General features: G+C 36.6%; 1 protein-coding gene across 5 annotated transcripts in view; it reads left to right on the forward strand.

Moving 5' to 3' along the window:
- The window catches only part of LOC143027045 (dual specificity protein phosphatase 3-like), a 94,730-nt gene that overhangs the window by 53,654 nt on the left and 18,658 nt on the right, over positions 1-22,418 (forward strand). For 2 of the 5 annotated variants that reach the window (XM_076187921.1, XM_076187922.1), the window contains exons 2-6: positions 6,550-6,813; positions 7,007-7,123; positions 10,841-10,979; positions 16,332-16,449; positions 16,574-16,685. In XM_076187921.1, the coding sequence (XP_076044036.1) occupies positions 7,081-7,123; positions 10,841-10,979; positions 16,332-16,449; positions 16,574-16,685 (412 nt within the window). In that variant the 5' untranslated portion in view covers positions 6,550-6,813; positions 7,007-7,080. Of the gene's footprint in view, positions 1-6,549; positions 6,814-7,006; positions 7,124-10,840; positions 10,980-16,331; positions 16,460-16,573; positions 16,686-22,418 lie in introns of all 5 variants that reach the window. The other 3 variants (XM_076187923.1, XM_076187928.1, XM_076187929.1) reach the window with 3 other exon arrangements.

The following is a 22,418-nucleotide window of genomic DNA, read 5'->3' on the forward strand; positions in this document are numbered from 1 at the left end:
CATTTCTTCCCAGGATCTCTCTGGGTGGTTCTGAGGACCATTGCTGGCTAATGCAGGCTGGAAGTTTCCCATGAGTGAAACTTGAGGCAACAATCATTATATTATCAATGACTTTGTGAAAAGCAACCCATAACATGTAAATTATTCAACAGCGAATTCAAATTCATGGTTTCTAAACAGCAAATGCTCTTCCAGATGTGGAAAGTTCCTAAAAGTTGCATTCATTATAGGTGTCCATTGAATTCTGTCCACAACTCTCCTTTCCAAGCCTTTGAAAAGCACCTTGATGTTATATGCCATCTTTCATAAGGCTGCACTGAATAGGTTTAAGCCCAGTATTTTGAACTTCAAAGGCATAAACAAATTGAAAGCCTTATCTGTGGATGATAAATTTAGTTCTGGTTTAATCTAGTCAGTCATATAATAATTTAGGTCTATCATGTCTTCAAGTCTCAAGTCTCATTCTAGCATTCAGGCCTTAGGAACTATCAGAAAGCACATGATTTTAAGCATGATTTGTTCACCAGCTGGTGTTTTTACATGTATAGTAACCCCTCCAGTATCTGCAGTGTCTGGATATGTATAGCATAACACTGGCCACCTACACCTGATGTTGTGGAAAATTAACTGAGCTAAACTATATGCATGATATAGCAAGACTCACCTGCATTGATTCTACTCATGATTTCCTGCCTGTGTGGAGTCAAAACTATCCCCTCTCTATTCTCAGATGGTGGAGCTATCATCATAAACTCAAGAAAAATGCAGCAGAGAAATAATAGGGCCTGTAGTGGATATGAAATCACCACAAATGCCACCATGTGCTCCATTATTTCAAAACCAAAACATGTGATAACTATGAGTGTGAGCACTTCACAAAATGCAGGCAGGAACTAAGGTAGAGGCAGTTGTTCTGTAGTAGGCACTGGCTGAACCACTATCCTCTCCCAGATATGATAGGGGCACACAACCCAGTCAGAGAATTCTTGGGTCTCCAGACCCTTGCTCACCATGTGCATTTTTATTTTTTATTTCATATGAACAGCTGTAAATATATACAAATATGGAACAAAATTATATGGATTTGATTTTGATATAGCCAGATGTGTCTTGATACTGCCAAATCCAGATCAGGTCTATCTTGGTCCTGGAGGGATTATTGTACATGGACTGTATATATGCCTGTCCATATCCAGGTATATACTTACACCACACACCAAATGTACAAAACTGTGTCCTACACTTGAAATAATATTTGACTGAACCAGGTGCATATGTTGTGCTGCTTTCCTCTTTGTTTTTACAGAAATGTGGTACAATGAAGTGATGTGTTAAAATAATGTAGTCTAATTAGAGTATGATATATATATATATATATATATATATATATATATATATATATATATATATATATATATATATATATATATATATATATATATATATATATATATACACATACATATACATACATATAGTGTAGATTTCACTTGGAAAAGCTTGCCAATAAGTTTATGGAAAGAATATAAACATGTGAAAAGCACAGAGATCAAACTGGTTCATTACTTTTATGGTAGTTGATATAAGTTGCATTGATATTAGTGTATGACATAAATATTGCTGCAAAAATACTTAGGGGAATAAAATAAATTACAGCTTTTTTAACAAGAAAGCAGCTGATATTTTATTTTTCTTGATTCATGTATATTGTACCTTCAAGTCATGAATTTCCCAGTGTTATTTTTGTATCATTATAGGATGATTTCAACAATTAAAAAATATTTGGTAGTTTTGTTAACCTTTTAATCTGCTACAGGTGCAGGTTGTATTTTCGTAGAAATTTTGTAGCAGAGCAGTGACACAGAGTGTATTTTCTAGAAGATGGTCAATTGCCATTTAAAATCTTATAGAGATGGTCAATTACCATTTAAAATCTTCTATAAGATGGTCAATTGCCATTTAAAATTTTCTAGAGATGGTCAATTGCCATTGAAAATCTTCTAGAAGATATTTTTCTATGATTCAAGATGGCTATATGCCTCATCCCTAGTAAAACTATCCCTTTTTCTCCTCTTTCTTCTTTCTTTTTCCTCTTCCTCATTCCCTCAGAGGTAGCAGAATCTTAATGTGTGAGGTGAACTGGGTGTCACTACTGGGTATCACTACCATTGGAGCTCACTGCTGGAAACTAATGTTTAAAATCTTTTGGCAGTGGCAGTACTGGATTTTGGCATAAGCTAAGGAGGCTGCAGCTTAGTGCTTCTCAATCCACAGGGACCTCTCAGAACTTCAGATTTCATGGGGGAAACTTATTTATTCTTTGTGTAGTACTGTAGTTTAGAAAATGGGTTGTATGACAGTTGTTTTGTGTAGTTTTAAAATATCTTCATATATAATTAAGTGAAGTAATATTTTGAACCTAATTTTGATATATTTCAGGTTTACAAGGGGCAACCAAGCTTTATATGGTGTAGGGTTTCACCTTGTATAAATCTGGTACTCCTGTATTGAAACTAATTTTTGGAGTAAAATGTAACAAAAGAAATAAATTTCTGAATATTTTGCATGAAAAACAAATTCTGTACTATATTTAAAGGTTTCTTATATTGAAAAAGGAAAAAAAAATGTTGCTGAATAACTCCCTTGAGAAGATACATAATATGCTTACAGAGAGTTAGTTTTATGTTAACTCTTCCTTCATGTCTTGATGTGAATATAATCAATGACTGATATATGTTAAAGAGGAATATAGAAGTAGATGTATAAAGGATTTATTTCCCCTTATAAAGGGTTGGTGGTTAAGTCAAATCATATATTTTGCTCTCTACCTAGAGGAAAATACAAAGAGGATATACTGAGAAAAAAACTTGATCTAATATTTAATATGTGAATATGCAAATATTGTTTTGTATATATTAATAAAAGTTTAATTCTATAGCTTTAAAAGATAATATTCAAGCCCAAGAGAGTAAGAAATTAGGAGGTAAAGCAGGGGTGGAAAGGAAGCTGACAGGTAGGATTGATCAAAGAATACTGGAATGGTGTGGGGATATAGAAAGAATGAATGAAAAAAGACTAGCAAAAATAGTGTAGAAGGCAGATGTGGCTGGAGTGAACTTCAGGGGAAGACCAAAAATATGATGGATGCATGGGGTGAAGGGGGCTTAGGTAAATTGGAAATTAATGTTGAGCAAGGGAAGGAGAGAGCAGGTAGGAGTGGAGAATAGTTGTGAAAGAATGATAAATTGATGTAGCCCTAAAAGTATTTCTCCTTGTCTTCTCTATTTACTCATGAGGGGGTGAGGAGGGAGGGTCATCTTGTAAATGAAGCAGTTGGGGTAAAGCAGATTAGGTTGTCAGGCCCTACTATGGAATTGTAGTGTCTTGGTACATTGCTTCTGATTGAGGCAATGAGTGGGGGAAGGCTGTAGGCTCCACAAGGAGCTAAGTTTTTTTTTTTTTTTAAGGAAAACAAATGGATGTGGTTGAGAATGGGATGGTTGGAAGGTTAAATTGAAATTACCGTATACCGAATCCAAGTTTCAACTTATGGCAGACGTACCTTCTCCCTGCTCTTTCCTCTTCAAAATATCTAATTTTACCTCCAAAACATGAGTGGATACCGTATCTGTGAATTTTTCTTACTGTAAATAGAATAAAGGGTAGTAATTACCAAAGGCCGTAACTGTGAATTTACTGGATAAAGAATTACTGTATAAGGATGACTCACTGTATATATATATATATATATATATATATATATATACATATATATATATATATATATATATATATATATATATATATATGTATATGTATATATATATATATATATATATATGTATATATATATATATATATGTATATGTATGTATATATATATATATATGTATATATATATATATATATATATTTATATATATACAGATATATATATATATATATATATATTTATATATATGTATATATATATATATATATATATATTATATATATATATATATATATATATATGTATATATATATATATATATATATATATTATATATATATATATATATATATATATATATATATATATATATATATAATATGACGTAAGTGGAGTAGGAAACACAGGAGTCTTAGTCTTGAGTTTATTCCTGACTAGTTTCACTGGAAACTGGCCTTTGAAAAAGCATACCTGTGAAACTAGTCAGGAATAAACTCAAGACTAAGACTCCTGTGTTTCCTACTCCACTTATGTCGTGTCAGAATGTCTCAATATATATATATCTATATATATATATATATAGATATATATATATATATATATATATATACATATATATATATATATATATATATATATACATATATACATATACGTATCTATCTATACATATATATATACATATATACATATACGTATCTATCTATATATATATACATATACATATACATATATATATATAAGTATATATATACACATATATACATATATATATATATATATATATACATATATATATATACGTATATATATAAACATATATACATATATATATATATATATATATATATACATATATATATATATATATACATATATATATATATATATACATACATACATACACAGCCCTGCTGTGTGAGTGTGTAATTCACCATGGTCTTGGATCACATGTTGGACTTGTGACTGACCTCTATTTCCCTCCCAGAAGAGAGCTCAGAGGTCATATATGACTGATCTATGTGTAATGCTATGACCTTTCATGCACACACACACACCCAACTCCATGCCCATGAGAGTTGGAGTAACAAATTGCAGTGCAGTGATACTGAAATTATTTCAGCCCTGGGCAGGATTCGAACCTGGACTGCCATAGTGGTGGCTTGTGCACATGTGCTTTATGTGAAACCAAAGAACCTAATAATAAACCTGTACTGCGTGAGATGATGATGATGATGATGTTGATGATGATGATGATGATGATGATTGATGATGATGATGATGATGTAGTAGAAACAAGAAGGGAGTAAGTAGATATTTAGCATAGTACATCAATAGGACACTACCTCTTTTCTCAACCTCCTGTAATGAGGATAAGAATGCCACCATCTTCTTCCCATGTGTGTAATAATAACCAAAATTTCATGGTTGATAGTATGACTTGATGCAGCCACACACCTCATATAAGGGGAAAAGGGTTATTGATATATACAATATTAAAAAATGAAGTTTTAACTTGCAAAATATATGATGTTTTATACCCAATTCTTGTTAAGGAATAAATTATTTGAAGTGATACTATGGATTTGTATACAGACATCATTGTAAAACTTTCTAATGGTACATTAAGTAGATTTTTGTGGTTGAAAAATTCTTTATTAGTGTAGTGAATGTAAGTCATCTTCAAGTGATGTGAAAATAAATATAAATTCAATTTCTCAGTGATATTAAAGCTGAATAAGAGGATGCAGTCTAAATTCTTAGAGACACTAGACACTCTTTTCATTATGTTGATATGAAACACTTCAACATTGAATGAAACATTGAATGCAAGTAACTTTTTAATAATATATATTCAGTTGTTCTATAATTGTTTGTGACATTGTCATCTCAGGATGATATGAAACTATATAAAAGGTGGAATTTTGGTAAAGATGTTTAATGTTGCAATGGTAATTAAACTGAAATGTGAATTTGCTTCTTATTACCAACCATTCAATTGTTAACAAATACTAAATTACCCATCAGTACCTGCTTATATGCATGAGGAGTTCTCTATTTGTAATGTTCTTGCTGGAAATCCTTCCATGACAGGATATTTCTCTTTAGTGTTACACTGCAGACACATGAATTTGTATTGTTATGAAAATTCTTTTACAAAATTGTGCTGCTCCTTGTGTCCCATAGGAATTTTTATTAGTTGATGATAATGTTGGACTTTGGAATTGCTCAGTTTGTCTTTACTTTAAAATGGTAAGTATGATATAAACTAATATAACCAATGACAAGTATTTGGCTGTAGCGGTCCTACAAATTGGACAACAGAGTTGCCTATTTTCAAATCCCATCAACCTCCTCACCTTCATCAGGAGGTGCAGCCCAATAGGGCTGGCACTCAGTCTCTAAACTGGTCCCAGGATGTCTCTGTATCAGCTTTAACTGTATTTCTTACACCTTTTCACACATGGAAATCTGACTGCTCCCCTTTTACTACTTTTAGTGGGTGACAGAAATATTCCCACATCAATACAACACACAATATTCAAAATTTCTTCTCAGAGAAATCTTTGGGAGAGCCCAGAGACTGTTGCTAGTTGCTGTGGGGCTGTGGGTCATACATTTAGTGAAACTTGAGGTAATATTATTATTATTGTACAGTATTTTAGATACTACAGTAAAAGTAAGAGTAAAAATGTGTTTGTCTAAATATAAAGAATACATAAAAAACTAGAATGTAAAATTTTGGTTTCACTATGAAAGAAATTCATAGAGTGATTTGCATTGTTTCATGACATCATATTTTTCTAGGATTTCTCATAATTTAATTATTTTCACAGAAACCTTTCTCTGGAAAGAGGGGAGATTGGGTGCAGCTGCTTGCACTCCTGTACCATCGTCATGCATTTATTTCCATAGCTGGCACATGGTGTCACCTCTAAGAACACTGCTCCCAACAAAGGATGAAGATTACACACTAGAGCATTTCCTCCCAAATTATGGAAAAAAATTCACTATAGTTATGTAGGAACAAGTTTGAAGAGATTTGCAGACAACTTTGAGAACATAAAAGGAAACTAATCCTAAACAAGATTCTTATCCAGGTACTTAGAAAGTCAATTAATGTTTTAATATTTTGATACGGTTGTTTTGTCACTGATGTATGTAGTGCTATATGACTTTATATGATGTTATTACATGATAAAAATTGTCATATTAAAAGTTATATATGTATATATAGCTTACTTATGCATTTATTCATTTCTAATAATTACTCTGCCATTGTTTGTCTGATAGCAATTCCAAATCAGTGGGTAGTGTAGACTACTCTTGCTACTCATCTACATTAGCACATCTGTCATCCCAAAAGAATGGGTATGTCGAATCTCCCACGTCATATTCAGTTTCCATCTTGTAAGTAACTTTCTTGGCTTCACATACTTCCTTTCCTTGCATCACAATGTCATCTATCCATAACCATTATCCATTCACCCCTATTTCCTGCCTTCTCCCTTCCCTATTCAATAGACCTTCCCTTCTTGTTCAATGCTTCTTTCACTCCATTATTCCAATTCATAGTCATCACCTCAAGTTCATTCCACCCACCTCTGCCTTCCACACCTCTTTTACTAATCTTTCTTCACTCATTCTTTCCATGTGTCCAAACTATCCCAATACTCTTTCATCAGCCTTATCTGCCATCTCTTTTCCCACCCCTGTTCTCCTCCTCACCTTTTCATTTCTCATTCTATCTAATCTTGTAACCCTTACCATACTTCTCAGACATTTATCTCAAACATTTAAACTTTTCCTCTCTGCATCTCATATGCTCCAAGTCTCTGCCCCTTACAGTGCTGTTGGCACAATCACCATCTCATACACTCTTCTCTTTGCATCCATTCCCAAATGCCTATTTCTCTTTACACTTTTTAATCCCCAAAGCATTTACTTGTTTCTCTTAGTCTACAATTTATCTCCACCTTCACTCCTTTTCCTGCCACATATGACCCCAAACACCTAAAGCTTTCCACCTCCTCCAGTCTCTCTCCTTTAAGACTTTCTTCAACTCAAAGTACCTTATTTTTCGGACCATAAGGCGCTTCGTACCATAAGGTGCACCCGTAATTTGCTATTCCCTGTCCTTACATAAGGCGCACCTGACCATAAGGCGCACCTAGTCTCGTCATCGGATAATCATGCATATGTGAGTGCATTCAGAACAACATTTTCGTTGTTGAATGAGAAAAATCGGTTGGGATTTAGCAAAATTACAAAAATAAATGATATATATTTTTATTTGTACTGAAATCAGACCACCTCCATGGACGGTCTGCCTTGCCAATACTCCTAAAAAACAACAAACACGTTACGGGAATTGTGGGGAATAAAACCAACATTAGCAGTTTTATTCCCGGAATTCTCTATTCACTTAAAAACACAAGATTACAAATGAAGGTAAATTTTTAGTTTCGACCATGGGCGCAATATAGCAATAAAAAATTAATTATTAATTTTGTAAATTATAATGTATCAACATAATATGCAATTTTGTGAGCGGAAATAAAAAACAAAAAATGAGCTGAAACAGATTTCGTAAGTAATGAAGTCGTGTCGGACGAATGGTACGCCATGTTTGTTATGATAGATGCCGACGTCAAAGATATGAAAGGGTGATAAATTCGTTTAACCTAACCTAACCTGTGTTTAATAAATCATTACCTGCAAATTAAATGTCATCCGGCTCGTTCTCGTTGTCGTCGTCGTGAGAGATGTTGGTGTCCCGATCCTATGCTACCGACTTCGTTCATTACCATATTTGCTTGTAGCAAGGTATTTTTTATTTTCCTTTCCGCCCACAAAATTGCATATTACGTTAATACATTTTAATTTACAAAATTAATAATTAATTTTATATTGCTATATTGCGCCCATGATCAAAACTAAAAAAATACCCAAATGACTACAGTCTGAGTGGAGCGAGACTATACCAATGCAAAATGGCTGTCTGTGTTGTGGACGCTATCATGTCATAGCCATGATAGCGTGAATGAATGCTGTGGCATGGACCCGAAAACTGTCGAAGTTTTCACAATTTTCTTGTCAAGATACATGCATCTTGGTTATAACTTGGTTGTAACTTTTGCTAGGCCTATCATGCACTGTCGCCGTCGGCAGGCTAGCTACGAAACGTGTCAAAATAGTACGTCACTATCCGAGGCATTTTTTTGCACTGAAGCCACACATAAGGCGCACCGCACGATAAGGCGCACCACCCGATTTTGGCCAATTTTAAGGATTTTTCCCGCGCCTTATGGTCCGAAAAATACGATACACTAAACAAACTGATCACTCTGAAACTGCACACACATTTGTCCCCTTTTCTCTTGTGAAGCAGAACTATACAGGCACTCCTCCAGCATTCTATCCTCCCTTTGACACAAATTAACCCTCATTAGCCAGTCCACTATTACTGTACCTCCCTTCAGATACCTTACCTGTTCTCATTATTTTCAAAACTCCTTGCACCTCATCTTTTTTTATGACTTCTCCACTTTCCTCTCCCATCACTATAATTTTCTTAATGCCTCCCACTGCTACAATGTTCCTGGGATCATTGGATATGACAAAAACCTCAGGACCTGGATGGATCTCAAAGTGGATACTTAAATAATGTAGGGAAGAACTAGTGGACAAGATCCACAGTCTTATTACATGTTCATTGAAGGAAGGCATTGTCCCACTTGATTGGAAAAGGGCAAATGTGGTGCCAGTTGTCATTCCTATCATCTTCCCTACTATAATGCCTGTCTCTTACCTGTGGGAATCCCTCGAAGTTGCAAAATTCTGCCCCCTGTCTTAGATTGACTTCATTATATCTTCCCCTTATTCTGTTGCCACTCCTGTCATCCTCTCTACTATGATATCTGTCCCTTACCTGTGGGGATTCCTCAAAGCTATGAAACTGTGAGCTCTGTCTTTGATTGATTCCGTTCTGTCCTTTGTTTCTATACTCATCATCTATTCTGCTCTCACTCCTACTGTCTCCAACATCATAAAAGCTTTCTCCTACCTGTGAGAAACCTTCAATATCTGAATTATTGTCAATACTACTCCAACTGTTTGAATGCAACATTTTCCTTTCGTTGATATGTATGCCTAACATATAAACAACAAATATGGTGGACGAGCTTCTGTTTTCAGATTTCAGCTGTGATTTGAACAGTTCCTCAATTCAGTATTTAGTATGACTATTTTACCTTTTAAAGGGATTTTTTGCTTCCAAAGGACAAACAAAATGGTGAGGTGCAAAAGTATTTAATTTACATGATATAAAAATATACAATTTACCTTAGCCTGGTGTATATTGTATATGGGATATGCGAGGGGCATAATTGAGGGAGTCAGAGAGACGCCCCTGCCCATGTCTCTTAGATTTATACCAAGACTACACAACACAGTGCCAGTGGCAAGTGCCATTTTTTTTTTATACAAATATAAACCTAACCTATCTTTATTTGCATGGCTTCACACAATCTTTTCACTTCTTTATTTGTGTGTGAAGAAGGCTTACAATTGATCAATTTCTAGTTATCTAACATTGCTTTTGATCCAGGGGAGTGGGCAAGATGCAGGGATGACCTGTCATCTAGGAGGAGCCAAAAAAGAGGGAGGGAGGGGTGTATGGTGAATGGGAGTGAAGTATGTGGGTATGAAATGGGAATTACGCCTTTTGACTTTGGCTACCTCCCTTGTAAGGGGGGGAAAAATCTTTGGAATATGCATGTATGTATATATGATATTAAAAGTGGGCATTATGTATTGGAAAATCCTATGATGCATTAGGCTATTGATGAGATGGGGTCCCCTAAAAGTGTTGATATCATACATTATATTTCACCAACTTTCCAACTTTCCAACTTTTTGTAGACATACCAAATTATTTCAGTACTACTTCAATATTTTAATAAAATTCTATATTATTGAACCTATTTAGCACACAGCCAAAAGTGCTGAGTTAATAAGGATCCTGAATTATTGGCTGTCATGCTATCAAGATTTGAGTGTACATATCAATTCTGGCATATTCAAATGCATGTAGATCAGAATTTTTTTCTATATACTTTTCCTTAGATGTTGAAGACTTGAAAGAAGTTCTACTGACTGTAGAACCACGCCTTCGTCCTATACCAGACATGAGATTACATGTATCACGGTTTGTTGATGGTGCTGATATGGATGAAGTTTATCCACAACTCTATGTTGGAGACTGGTAAGTTTCATTGGTTTCATAGGAGAATTGTGATACATTGTACAGAATTACTAATGCTGTAGTTATATTTGTATGTCCTTTCCATTGTACACAGTTACATGTGTGCTTGCACAGTTGCAGGAAGTGACTCCAGTGCAAAAGATAGTGTTTAGGCTATGTAAATATAAAAAAGGGAGGTGGAAGTCCATTAGAAATCAAGTTCAGGTAATAAAGTATGGTAAATGAAGTCATCAATAAGATATAGAAACTTTTGGATAAGGAAAAGTTTAAGAATGTTTGGATAAGGGGAAAAGAAGGTAATGAGAATGAGAGAAGATAGAGGTGCTTGTCAATGAGGCCAAAGAAAGTAATGGTAAAAGAATAGAGCAAGAGAAATGACCATTTCTATAGAGTCTTAGATCAGAAAACAAGAAAATGGTATTGAAATTAAGAAGAGAACAAGTCAGTACAGGAGACACTGCAAGCAGACTAAACATGGTATATACTAATGTAGACGGTGTGTTATTGGCTGGGTTAGACAAATGATAACTTGATGATAATTGAACCTGATATTTTGCATTTAATAAAGACCTTACTACCAATTAATGTTACCCTTTATTTGGGAAATGGTGATATAATGTTTGGAAATGTGACAGTAAATTATACAATGAGAGATGGACTGTTAATAGAGCTGAATATTGATATATTAATGAGTAACATGATATTGAGTGAAGGTAAGGCTGATGCAATAAGTTTGAGAATGAGAACTTGGATGAAATATAGAAGAGACCTCATGGTAATATATATGCCCTGAAAGATGAGGGAATGGAATGAAACTGAATATCAAGAACTATTGTCAAACATGTACTTTCATCTATGGGAAATGATTACTCAAAGCAAAAGTATGATCCCAGTAGAAAACTGTAATTTAAAGAGGTGAATTTGAAAGAGCGGGAAGCAAGCTTGAGTGAGGATTCTTGGGTTAATACTCTGTTAGATAATATGATGAGCAACAATGTCTCAAAGGATGATCAGTGATGTAACAAGAGTAAAAAGAGGCAATTTGGATTCAGACAAGATCATGTACCACCAATTTAATTTGTTTCTATTCAAGATTGATATATATATATTGCAGGAAAGGGATGGCTGGGCAGACTGTGGATTCCTGGACCTACAAAAGGCATTTGATAATGTACCACACATAAAATTACTATATAAACCGGAAACAATAGGTGGCATACAAGGAAAACTATTGAATTGGATGGAGGACTTCCTACATGGAAGAAAAATGAGAGTGGTGCTCAGAGACAAATATTCAAAATGGGAAGAAATGAGTAGTGGTGTCCCACAGGGGTCAGTACTAGCTCCGATAATGTTTGCTATATATGTAAATGACATGGATGAGGGCATTGAAAGTTACATGAACTGCTTTCAGATGACGCAAAATTATTAAAGGGAATAAACTCCGAAATAGAATGTGACTCATTGCAGAAGGATCTGAACAAAGTATCAGAATAGAGCAAGAGATGGGAAGTAGAATTCAACATCAAAAAGTGCAGTATTGAATTTGGAAAAAGCAAGAAGAGAATATCAGGACAGTATAAAATTGATGGAAAAGAGGTAAAGAAAGTGAATTCTGAAAGGGACCTAGGAGTAATTATCACCAAAGACATGTCGCTGGATAAACATATGAATAAAATAGTGGGAGAAACATACAATTTGTTGAGATCAATAAAGGTGGCCTTTAAATACCTGGATAAGGAAATGATCAAGAAAATATTACAAACACTAATAAGGCCAAAACTGGAATATGCAGCACTGATATGGTCACCCAGTACAAAAAAGAACATAAGAAAAATATAAAGAATACAAAGAACAACAACAAAGTTGGTCCCAACATTTGCAAACCTAACATATGAAGAAAGACTGGCTGAACTGGAATTGCCAACCCTGGAACAAAGAAGAGAATGAGGGGACCTAATAACCATCTACAGAATTATGAAAGGAAAAGAATGCCTTGATAGAAAGGACCTATTAAAGTGGGACAGGAAAAACAAGAGGATGTGCAATGAAACTCAAAAAGGATAACTACAGAAGAGACCTGAAAAAGAACAGCTTCCCACACAGAGTGATAGATATATGGAACAAATTGGACAAAGAAATAGTGTGTGCAAACACAGTACAAGAATTTAAGAACAAACTTGATCTTGCAAGATACAAAAACGGATCACCATGAGCATAGCTCCCCTTCTCATATAATACAGCTAGGTAAGTACAACTAGGTAGGTAAATCAATGAGGTTTGGCATATTTGTTAAAAAAAAAATGTTATTGACTGCTTAAAGTATACATAACCCCCCAAAAAAAACACACAATAATGTAGTATCCCATAATACATCTGTATAAAGGCAAATACACACATACATATACCAAAGGCTTTTTCCCCTTACATGGGGGGTAGCCAGAAAGAAAAAGGCATAGAAATCACTCCCACCTATTTCATTTCCCATATATTCCACTCTCCTCCACCCTCCTCCCTCCCTCCTATCTTGGCACCTCTTGGATGACGGGTCATCCCTGCATCCTGTCCACTGCCCTGGGTCAGAAGCACTGTCGCAAGACACAGCACATCCACAGCAAGGCCGCTTCATAAATTCAGCGACCCCCCCCCTCTGTCCTCTCATGCAGAAAAGGAGAAGACGGGGAGAAATCCCTTCGGGCTGCGTCAATTTTTTTTTCATACATACTTCCTCACCCCCCATCCCCCACCCACTCCCCCTCATGCATCACAGCCTCATCTATACACAACTTTTCTCCATTCACCCCTATCTTCTGTCCTCTCCCATCCTTCCTCCACAGACATTCCTTTCTTTCGTAAAGCCCCTTTCACCCCATCCATCCATCTCATCCTAGGATGCCCCCTCATATTCACTCCTTCCACCTCCACCTTCCACACTTCTTTTACTAATCTTTCTTCACTCATTCTTTCCATGTGTCCAAAACATCCTAATACTCTTTTGTCAACCCTATCTCCCAGCACCCTTTCCACCCCTGTTCTCCTCCTCACCTCCTCATTTCTCACTCTATCTAGCCTAGTAACCCCTATCATACTTCTCAGACATTTCATCTCAAATACATTCAAACTCCTCTCTTCCTCTCTCATGTTCCATGTTTCTGCCCCATACATTGCTGTTGGCACAATCACTCCTTCATATAACCTCCTCTTAGCATCCATTCCCAGATGTCTATTTCTCATTACACTTTTTAATCCACCAAGGGATTTACTCGCTTCTCTCAATCTACATTCTACCTCCACCCCCACTCCTCCCTTTCCTGTCACATTTGCACCCAAGTATCTAAAACTAGCCACTTCCTCCAGTTTCTCACCCTTAATGCTCATTTCCAGCCTACTGTCACTCTCTCCCCTTGTACATCTCATCACCTTACTTTTACCCACATTTATCTTCAGCCTCCTTCTTTCACACACCTTCTCAAACTCAAACATAAATAGCAAAATGAATACTTCTTAACAGATCACCAAATTCTATACTCTACCAAGTGAACTTAGCAGAGGATTCAATCCTAAAACAGAGAAAACTTGAATTGACACACACCCACATCATTACTAAGTGCTAAAACGGTACCAGCAAAGCCTTGGCCTGGCAACAGATAGCTATACTTTATTAACGCTAATTTGAGCCCTTTGTCATGGCCTTGGGAAACCCCCATTGATATCTAGCAATGACCTGAGCATGGCAGTCTGTCTCACTGTTAATCTGGTTGTTATCTATTTATGGAATATATATATATATATATATATATATATATATATATATATATATATATATATATATATATATATATATATATATATATATATATTTATATATATTCATGTATGTATATATATTCCAGTATATACATATATATTCATAGTATGACTGCAGGGTGTTAGAAACAGCTTAGGATTTGAGGGAAATACAATGACTATAAAATTTTCATTTCATATGGCAATGTGGCTCACTTGATGTTGCCAACTGATATATATATATATATCTAAGTCTAAATAAAAATATTCTTCTAAAAAACACTGTGGAAGTCGGGGACAGGTGGTATTATGGTGACACTTTGTCCTAAAAATATTCTTGAAAAAGCGCTTGGTAAGTCGGGGTCAGGTGGTATTCTTCTTCACGTTCTTCTTCTTCTTCTTTGCGTTCCTCTTCTTCTTCTTCCTCGCGTTCTTCTTCGCGTTTTTCTTCGCGTTCTTCTTCGCTTTCTTCTTCGTGTTCTTCTTCCTTGCGTTCTTCTTCGCGTTCTTCTTTGTGCTGGGGATCCCGTGTTGGGGTTCCGCCCCGAGGCCGAGGCCGAAGGGGAAAACGAGGGAATAGAGCGCGGAAAGTTGCAGCCGTAGGCGCTTGTTTGCGCAGCCAAGCCCGTGGCTTGTGTATATATATATATAATATATATATATATATATATATATATATATATATATATATATATATATATATATATATATATATATATATATATGGAGTGATGCAGCAGCAGCATGGTCTCACTGAATCATGCTGAAAGGCTCAAGTTAAAATTGAGAATTATAAGATGTAACCTAAAATGCGACCATCACCCGTAAGACATGGAACACTTTCTACTACATTGTCTTTTACTCATTCACTCCAGACAACAACATAAGTTCTCTTCATTGAGTGCTTTATGGCCTGAACTGGTGGCTGTGGTCAGTTTTCTGCAAGAGACAATCAAGGTAATGGATTTATTGATAAATTGAATCTTAGTTCACACATGAAGATATAGAGCCACCAAATGAACCATACAGACAAAGCAGATATGACTTTAGGAGACTAGATTTCTAAAGTTTTATTTAATCTAATCTATTTATTTTTAGCAGACTGCCATGCAGACTGTAAGACATGATGGGGCACATTTAGATAGATATACAGAGGGCTTTACTAAAGATAGAGCGTATGTATGTTATAAGAAGGTATTTGACTGTGTGTATGTGTTGTTTGAATAGGTTACTGAGTGAGTCTTACTGGGTGCAAACTTACAATGTAGGCTATGTAGTACAAATGAAACTTTACTACCAGCACACATTTTTGTGCCTACCTTGGAGACTCATCACTTGTGTATGAAGTAAGAGCACAACCCCTAAATCACCCAGGTCTCTATTTTTATTCTGTAAATAAGTATAATGATTAATATGTACTTTATTTCCTTAGCTTTTTTCATTGTAATGGACTATGACTTTCAACACTTGATTCTACTGTTGGAGTTTGCTTTGTGTGATAATAGAACTATATTTACTGTCACTTAATAAAATCATAGATAAATATTCTACCATCTTGACCAACAGTGATGCTGCTATGAACAAACAGTACCTCCTCAGACATGGAATCACACACATTGTCAACGCAGCAGGAAACCTCAAAGGTGGGCCTGCTGCTGTCAGAACAGGACCAGATTTTTATAAGGTACTTCAAAGTAAGAATGAACCTAACCTGTCTCCTTTTTGACATTGTTTGAGAAGTTGGGTATATCTGTGGTGTTGAAGACTGATGTTTTCCTTGGTAAGTTAATATTCTTTCTTGCTAACAGGATACCCCTCTGAAATATATTGGTTTGGAACTAATTGATCTTCCCTTTGCTAATGCCTCAGTGCACTTTGAAGTGGCTGCAGACTTTATACACCGAGCCATTGCATCAGGAGGTAGGTCTTTGTTCACAATATTTCAAGAAATGCATATCTTTTGTAATCTTAGATTGCTGTAACTTTTAGAATAAATAGTAACAAATATTTAAGGTATCACTTAAGAATATTTGAGGAATTATCCATTTACAATTAATTCAATTTAGTTCAATTAAAGGGCACATATAAGATTTTCAGATTACATAGGTAAACTATGGTAGGAGTTCCTTAGCAGTGCAGGGAGATGCCAAGAAGAAATATAATATAGACATCTACAATCTGCCAAGATGAAATATCTATACACATATCTTACTAATGTGGAAGAGAATATTTTACATTACTAGGAGATGTCTGTTAAGTATGGATGGGAGAGGATAGACAACGGGTGAATGGAGAATGCTTGTATATGGATGTTGTTGTGATCCATGAGGTGGAATGGGTGGGGGATGGGGGGGTGAGGGAGTATGTGTGAGAAAAATTTGATGCAGCCCGAAGGGATTTCTCCCTGTCTTCTCTTTTTCTGCATGAGGGGATGGAGAGGGGGGGGTCGCTGATTTAATGAAGTGGCCTTGCTGTGGATGTGCTGTGTCTTGCGCCACTGCTTCTGACCCAGGGCAATGGACAAGATGCAGGGATGACCTGTCATCAAGGAGGTGTCAAGATAAGAGGGAGGGAAGAGGGTGGATGGGAGTGAAGTGTGATAGGGATGGAATGGGTGGGAGTGGTTTTTATGCCTTTGATTTTTGGCTACCTCCCTTATAAGGGGAAAAAAAGGCTTTGGTATACAGTATGTATGTACTAGGAGATTCTGATCCTGGTACTCAGAAAATACAATTTCTGACATACCTCAGCTGAACCATCCTTTCTGGATGGCTGTCCATGTATTGAATGCCTTGTATTGTGTGTCATACTTTCATCATCTTGTGTATGCTACTAAACAGCCATGGTATGACATAGATTTTCATTGCAATGTCATCATTAAACATGGGGTAGTATGTGTGTGAGTAAATTTTGACGCTGCCCGAAGGGATTTCTCCCCGTCCTCGCCTTATATGCAGAGGGGGAAGGAGAGGGGGGGTCGCCGATTAAATGAAGCGGCCTTGCTGTGGATGTACTGTGTCTTGCGACACTGCTTCTGACCCAGGGCGGTGGGCAGGGTGCAGGGATGACCCGTCATCCAGGAGGTGCTCAGATGAGAGGGAGGGTGGGAGGGGTGTGGAGTGTATCTAGGGATGAAATGGGGTGGGAGTGTTTTTATGCCTTTCCCTTTTTGGCTACCTCCCTTGGAAGGGGAAAAAGCCTTGGTATATGTATGTATGTACAAAGAAAAAAATTGCATAAGTAGTAAACATTAAGAAAAGAACAAAACAATTCCAACTCATCCATTGACTCCAAACTAGGTCTTGAGTATTTACATGTGTTTGAGATGCAAGGAATGATGGAGTGAGAGGTGAAGGGGTGAGGAGGAGGAGAGTGGGGTGGGGGGTAGAAGGGGAACTGGCATATAGGGTACAGTAGAGAGAAGAGGGATGGGATAGTTTGGATGTGTAGAGAGAGTGGGGAAGGAATGGCAAAGGAGTGTGGTGGGCAGGTGTGGATGGAGTTAAGCTGAGGGGTAAATCAGGAATGAGATTATGGATGGGGTGAGAAGTACTTTGAATAGAAGGGGAATACCTGTTAAGCAGGGAAGAAGAAGACAAGATATAAGTTTGGGTGGAGAATGGTTGTGAATGGAATATAAATTGAAGTGGCCTGAGGGGATTTTTCATCTCTATTTTTGCATGAGGGGATGAGGAGGGATGGTCACTATGTAAATGAAGCAACTGGCCCTGCTGTTGATGTGCTGTCTTGCTGCATTGCTTCTAACTTGGGCAGTGGGCTGGAGATAGGTATAGCCCTCCATCTACAAGGAGCTAAGATAAAAGTAAAATGGGTGATGAATATTAGGGGCATGGGTGGAGGTGGCTGCATTTCTTGGATGCTATTCCCCTTACAAGGGGGTAGAAGCCAATTTGATAGATATATTCTTTTCAATCCTTTCTGGTTGGTGGTCCATACAATAATATGAGGCCTTGTATTGTGGCTTATACTTTAATAATCTTGTGTATGCTACTAAGCAGCCAAAGTATGATATATGTATGTTATTCACTGCAGTATAATTTTTAAATATGGACTTCACATAAGTAGTAAGCATTAAGAATAGAACAAAACTATTCCAAATTACCCATTGACACCTTCATTCTTATGTTCTTACAAACATATATGAAACTACTTGCTGATCTGTAACAATTGTGAATGACATTATTATAAGAAAATCTAGCAATTTCTGTATGAATGTAACAAATGTGAGGATCTCTCGCTTTACTGCTTGTGATGTGATGATGTCCAGGAAAAGAAGGTGACTGGTCATCCATTCTGGGACAACATCACTTATAGTTCATTGTCCAGTGCATTAGTTTCTGCCTTGAATGGTGCATGGTCATTGATTGTTTTTGTTGAAGCTTTGCATTCTTCCTGAAAGCATGAAACCTGTTTTCCACTTCCTTAGAAGAGGAGCTATCATCAATGAGAAATTCTGGATCCAAATGTTGTACAAGAGCAGGCTAAGCAGACATTTCACTGATTTATGGCATGTTGGGAGAAGAAGCTCTTTTAGGGGAGCCAGATGAGCAGGATCTAGCTGGATGGCACCATTCTCAGTTTGATACTCCAAGAAGCACACTTTGGTGACATCATACATGAACTTGGCCTCCGTGGCTATAGATTCAGCTTTTCTGTAGCAGTTTTGGGTACTTTGATATTTGAGTCTATCTCTGTTTGATTGTGTGCTCATAAAATGATGTCATTGATGTAAAAAATATTGTCACACATAACATCATTCATTATGTGCTAGAATATGGCTGAGGCCAGAAGGTAGATTTCTGAACTGATGTAGTTGTCCATTGGCTTCATAAGTTGTGATTTTCTTTTGCCTTCCCTTATAGGACATTGGTGGTACACTGCCTTTAGGTCAAGCTTATGAAACCTGTGATATATTGATGTTTTCATTAGATATTGTCAATAATTCTCTTGTTTACTTTTTGTGGATTCCTAATGCCTTTGTAGAGTTCATTTCTGTCCTGTGAAGGTTCTGTGTTTTGATCATGATTGACTGGTATTGTTTGTTTTACTGTGGAGCCAAGTGGGCTGCCACTCTAATAAAACCTAGATTTGAAAATGCATTTTATTACAAAACATGTGGTTTGACAACTTTTGTACATTAGCCAATATCTTCAGCAAAGGATAGGTATTGAGGTATGTAAAATGGTTGATTGTGATTAGTAATCCATTAGTAAATGTTTCTTTTATAATGTTCATTTCTGGTGACAAATACTTGGACATACCAGGTTGAGTTGGACTTTCTGATTACCCCTTCTTCAAGGAGATATTTTATTTTAGCCTCTATGAACAGCTCATCTGAGGAAAAATACTTCCAACTTTAAGTGCAAGTAGAATGACAGTAGTGACAGATTGTCAAATAGAAAAAGAGGTTTCATCTCCATGTGCAAAGCACCATAGGTCTAGTAGAAGAATGGCACAATTTTCAGGCTTCTTGGACTGACCCAGGATGAATGCACATAGGTCTGCCAAGATAGCTAGTTGTATGTTGTAGTAATCATGTCCACTGATAGATACATAAACAAAACAATGGCCTGAAGTATGGCTGGAAAGTTGGGGGGGGGGGAAACCATGTCCACAGCCTTTCTTTCAGGAAGTACCTGAAGATCCAAGGCCCCCACAAGTTTCTCATGAAATTTCCAATAGTTCCAATATCAACCATCATTCTGAACTCCAAGCAACAGAAAATCGCACAACCCCAACTTCACACCAGAAATCCAATGCCTCATCAGACAACGAGACACACTTAAACACAATACCCCCACACCTATCCCTCAAAACATAGCAGACCAAATACAAACACTAAACACTGTGATTGCCAATAAAATACACAAACAAAAAACACAAAATTGGCAAAACTTTATCAATACACTTGATCACAAAACAAACACCAGCAAACTGTACAAAACACTCAACAGCATTACACTGTCCAACAGTAATACAACACGCTCTCATGCAGCAATAATCACAACAACAGACAATCTACCCTCAAACAGACAACAAGCAAACACACTCATAAATCATTTTGCACAGACAAGCCATCTCACTTCTCACCCTGACAACCGCCGCACTATTCGATGTAAGAAAGACTTTCTCACAGACTCAGACTATACACCCTTCATAGACAGTCAGACAAAACACATAATACATAATCCCAAGCACTCATCTGCCTGTGGCCCTGATAACATAAGTAACATCCACCTAAAACACATTGGACCACAAGGTATATATGCACTCACAAACATTGCAAACTACAGCTATTCACACAACACTATACCTGACATCTGGAAGCATGGTAAAATAATCACCACTCCAAAACCGAACACAGACCCAACAATCCCAACATTGCACCACCCAATCATGCTTCTCTGCACCCCCTCTAAAGTCACTGAACGCCTAATACTTCAACTTGTCACACCACATATTCCCCTTGCTGACTGACAACACGGTTTTAGGCCACTACACTCCACAAACACTCTTCTGATAAACCTCACACAAAGAATTTTAGATGGCATCAATTCAGATAGGCCCCACCACAGAACACTTCTTATAACATTAGATATTAGTAAAGCTTTTGATGCTATCCCCTGCCACAACCTAACAAATAAAATATATAACACAGACATGTACAATAACACCAAAAGATGGCTGGCCAATTATCTGGCAGGTAGGAATGCTTATGTGTCGTATAATGGCCAATCATTGCACATCAGAAACATTAAGAATGGAGTACTACAGGGCTCTGTTCTATCCCCCATGCTCTTTAATCTGTACATGCATGACATACCCACGCCAGACACCTCAGAAATACAAATCTCTTCCTACGCAGAGGACATAACAATCACATGCACACATCGTAACACAGACAAAGCTGCAGAAATAATCCAGCCATACCTTGATACACTCAACACATGGTTCATCACAAACAGACTCAAAATAGCTCTAACCAAATCTACAGCAACACTTCTCACCAACTGGACAAAAGAACACAAATACATACCTCATCTCTACATCAACAACACTCTAATACCACACAAGCCTGGTCAGAGAGGGATCACGCCGAGTTACTAGATGATACAAAGGAAGAACTAATTGAAACACTGAAGGATGGAGGAAATACAGTAATTATGGGTGACTTTAATTCAAAAGAAATATGCTGGGAAGATATGACAGTGAAAGGGGGAGAGAAACACTGGGGCAATGTACTCCTTGACTTGACCATTGAATACACAATGACCCAGTGGATTAGAGAAAATACTAGATATAGAGGAAATGAAGAACCCTCAATATTGGACTTAATACTTACAACAGAACCTGAGATAATCGATAATATTATTTACAAAACTCCGATAGGAAAAAGTGACCATGTACTAATAGAAATGGAATTGAAAGAACAACCAGACCTAAGCAAAAATGTTAAACATAGAATAGGAAGACCTATGTATAACAAAACAAACTTTGAGAAACTTAAAACATTCTTTCGCAATGCAAACTGGGAAAAATTCCAAAACGAAGATACAGGGATAGAAGAAAAATGGAACATACTAAAGGAAATTTATAATGAAGGAGTGGACAAATTTGTACCACAACAAAAAA

Source organism: Oratosquilla oratoria, chromosome 7 (assembly GCF_046742065.1).
Source record: "Oratosquilla oratoria isolate Oo_2021 chromosome 7, ASM4674206v1, whole genome shotgun sequence".
Taxonomy (NCBI): domain Eukaryota; kingdom Metazoa; phylum Arthropoda; class Malacostraca; order Stomatopoda; family Squillidae; genus Oratosquilla; species Oratosquilla oratoria.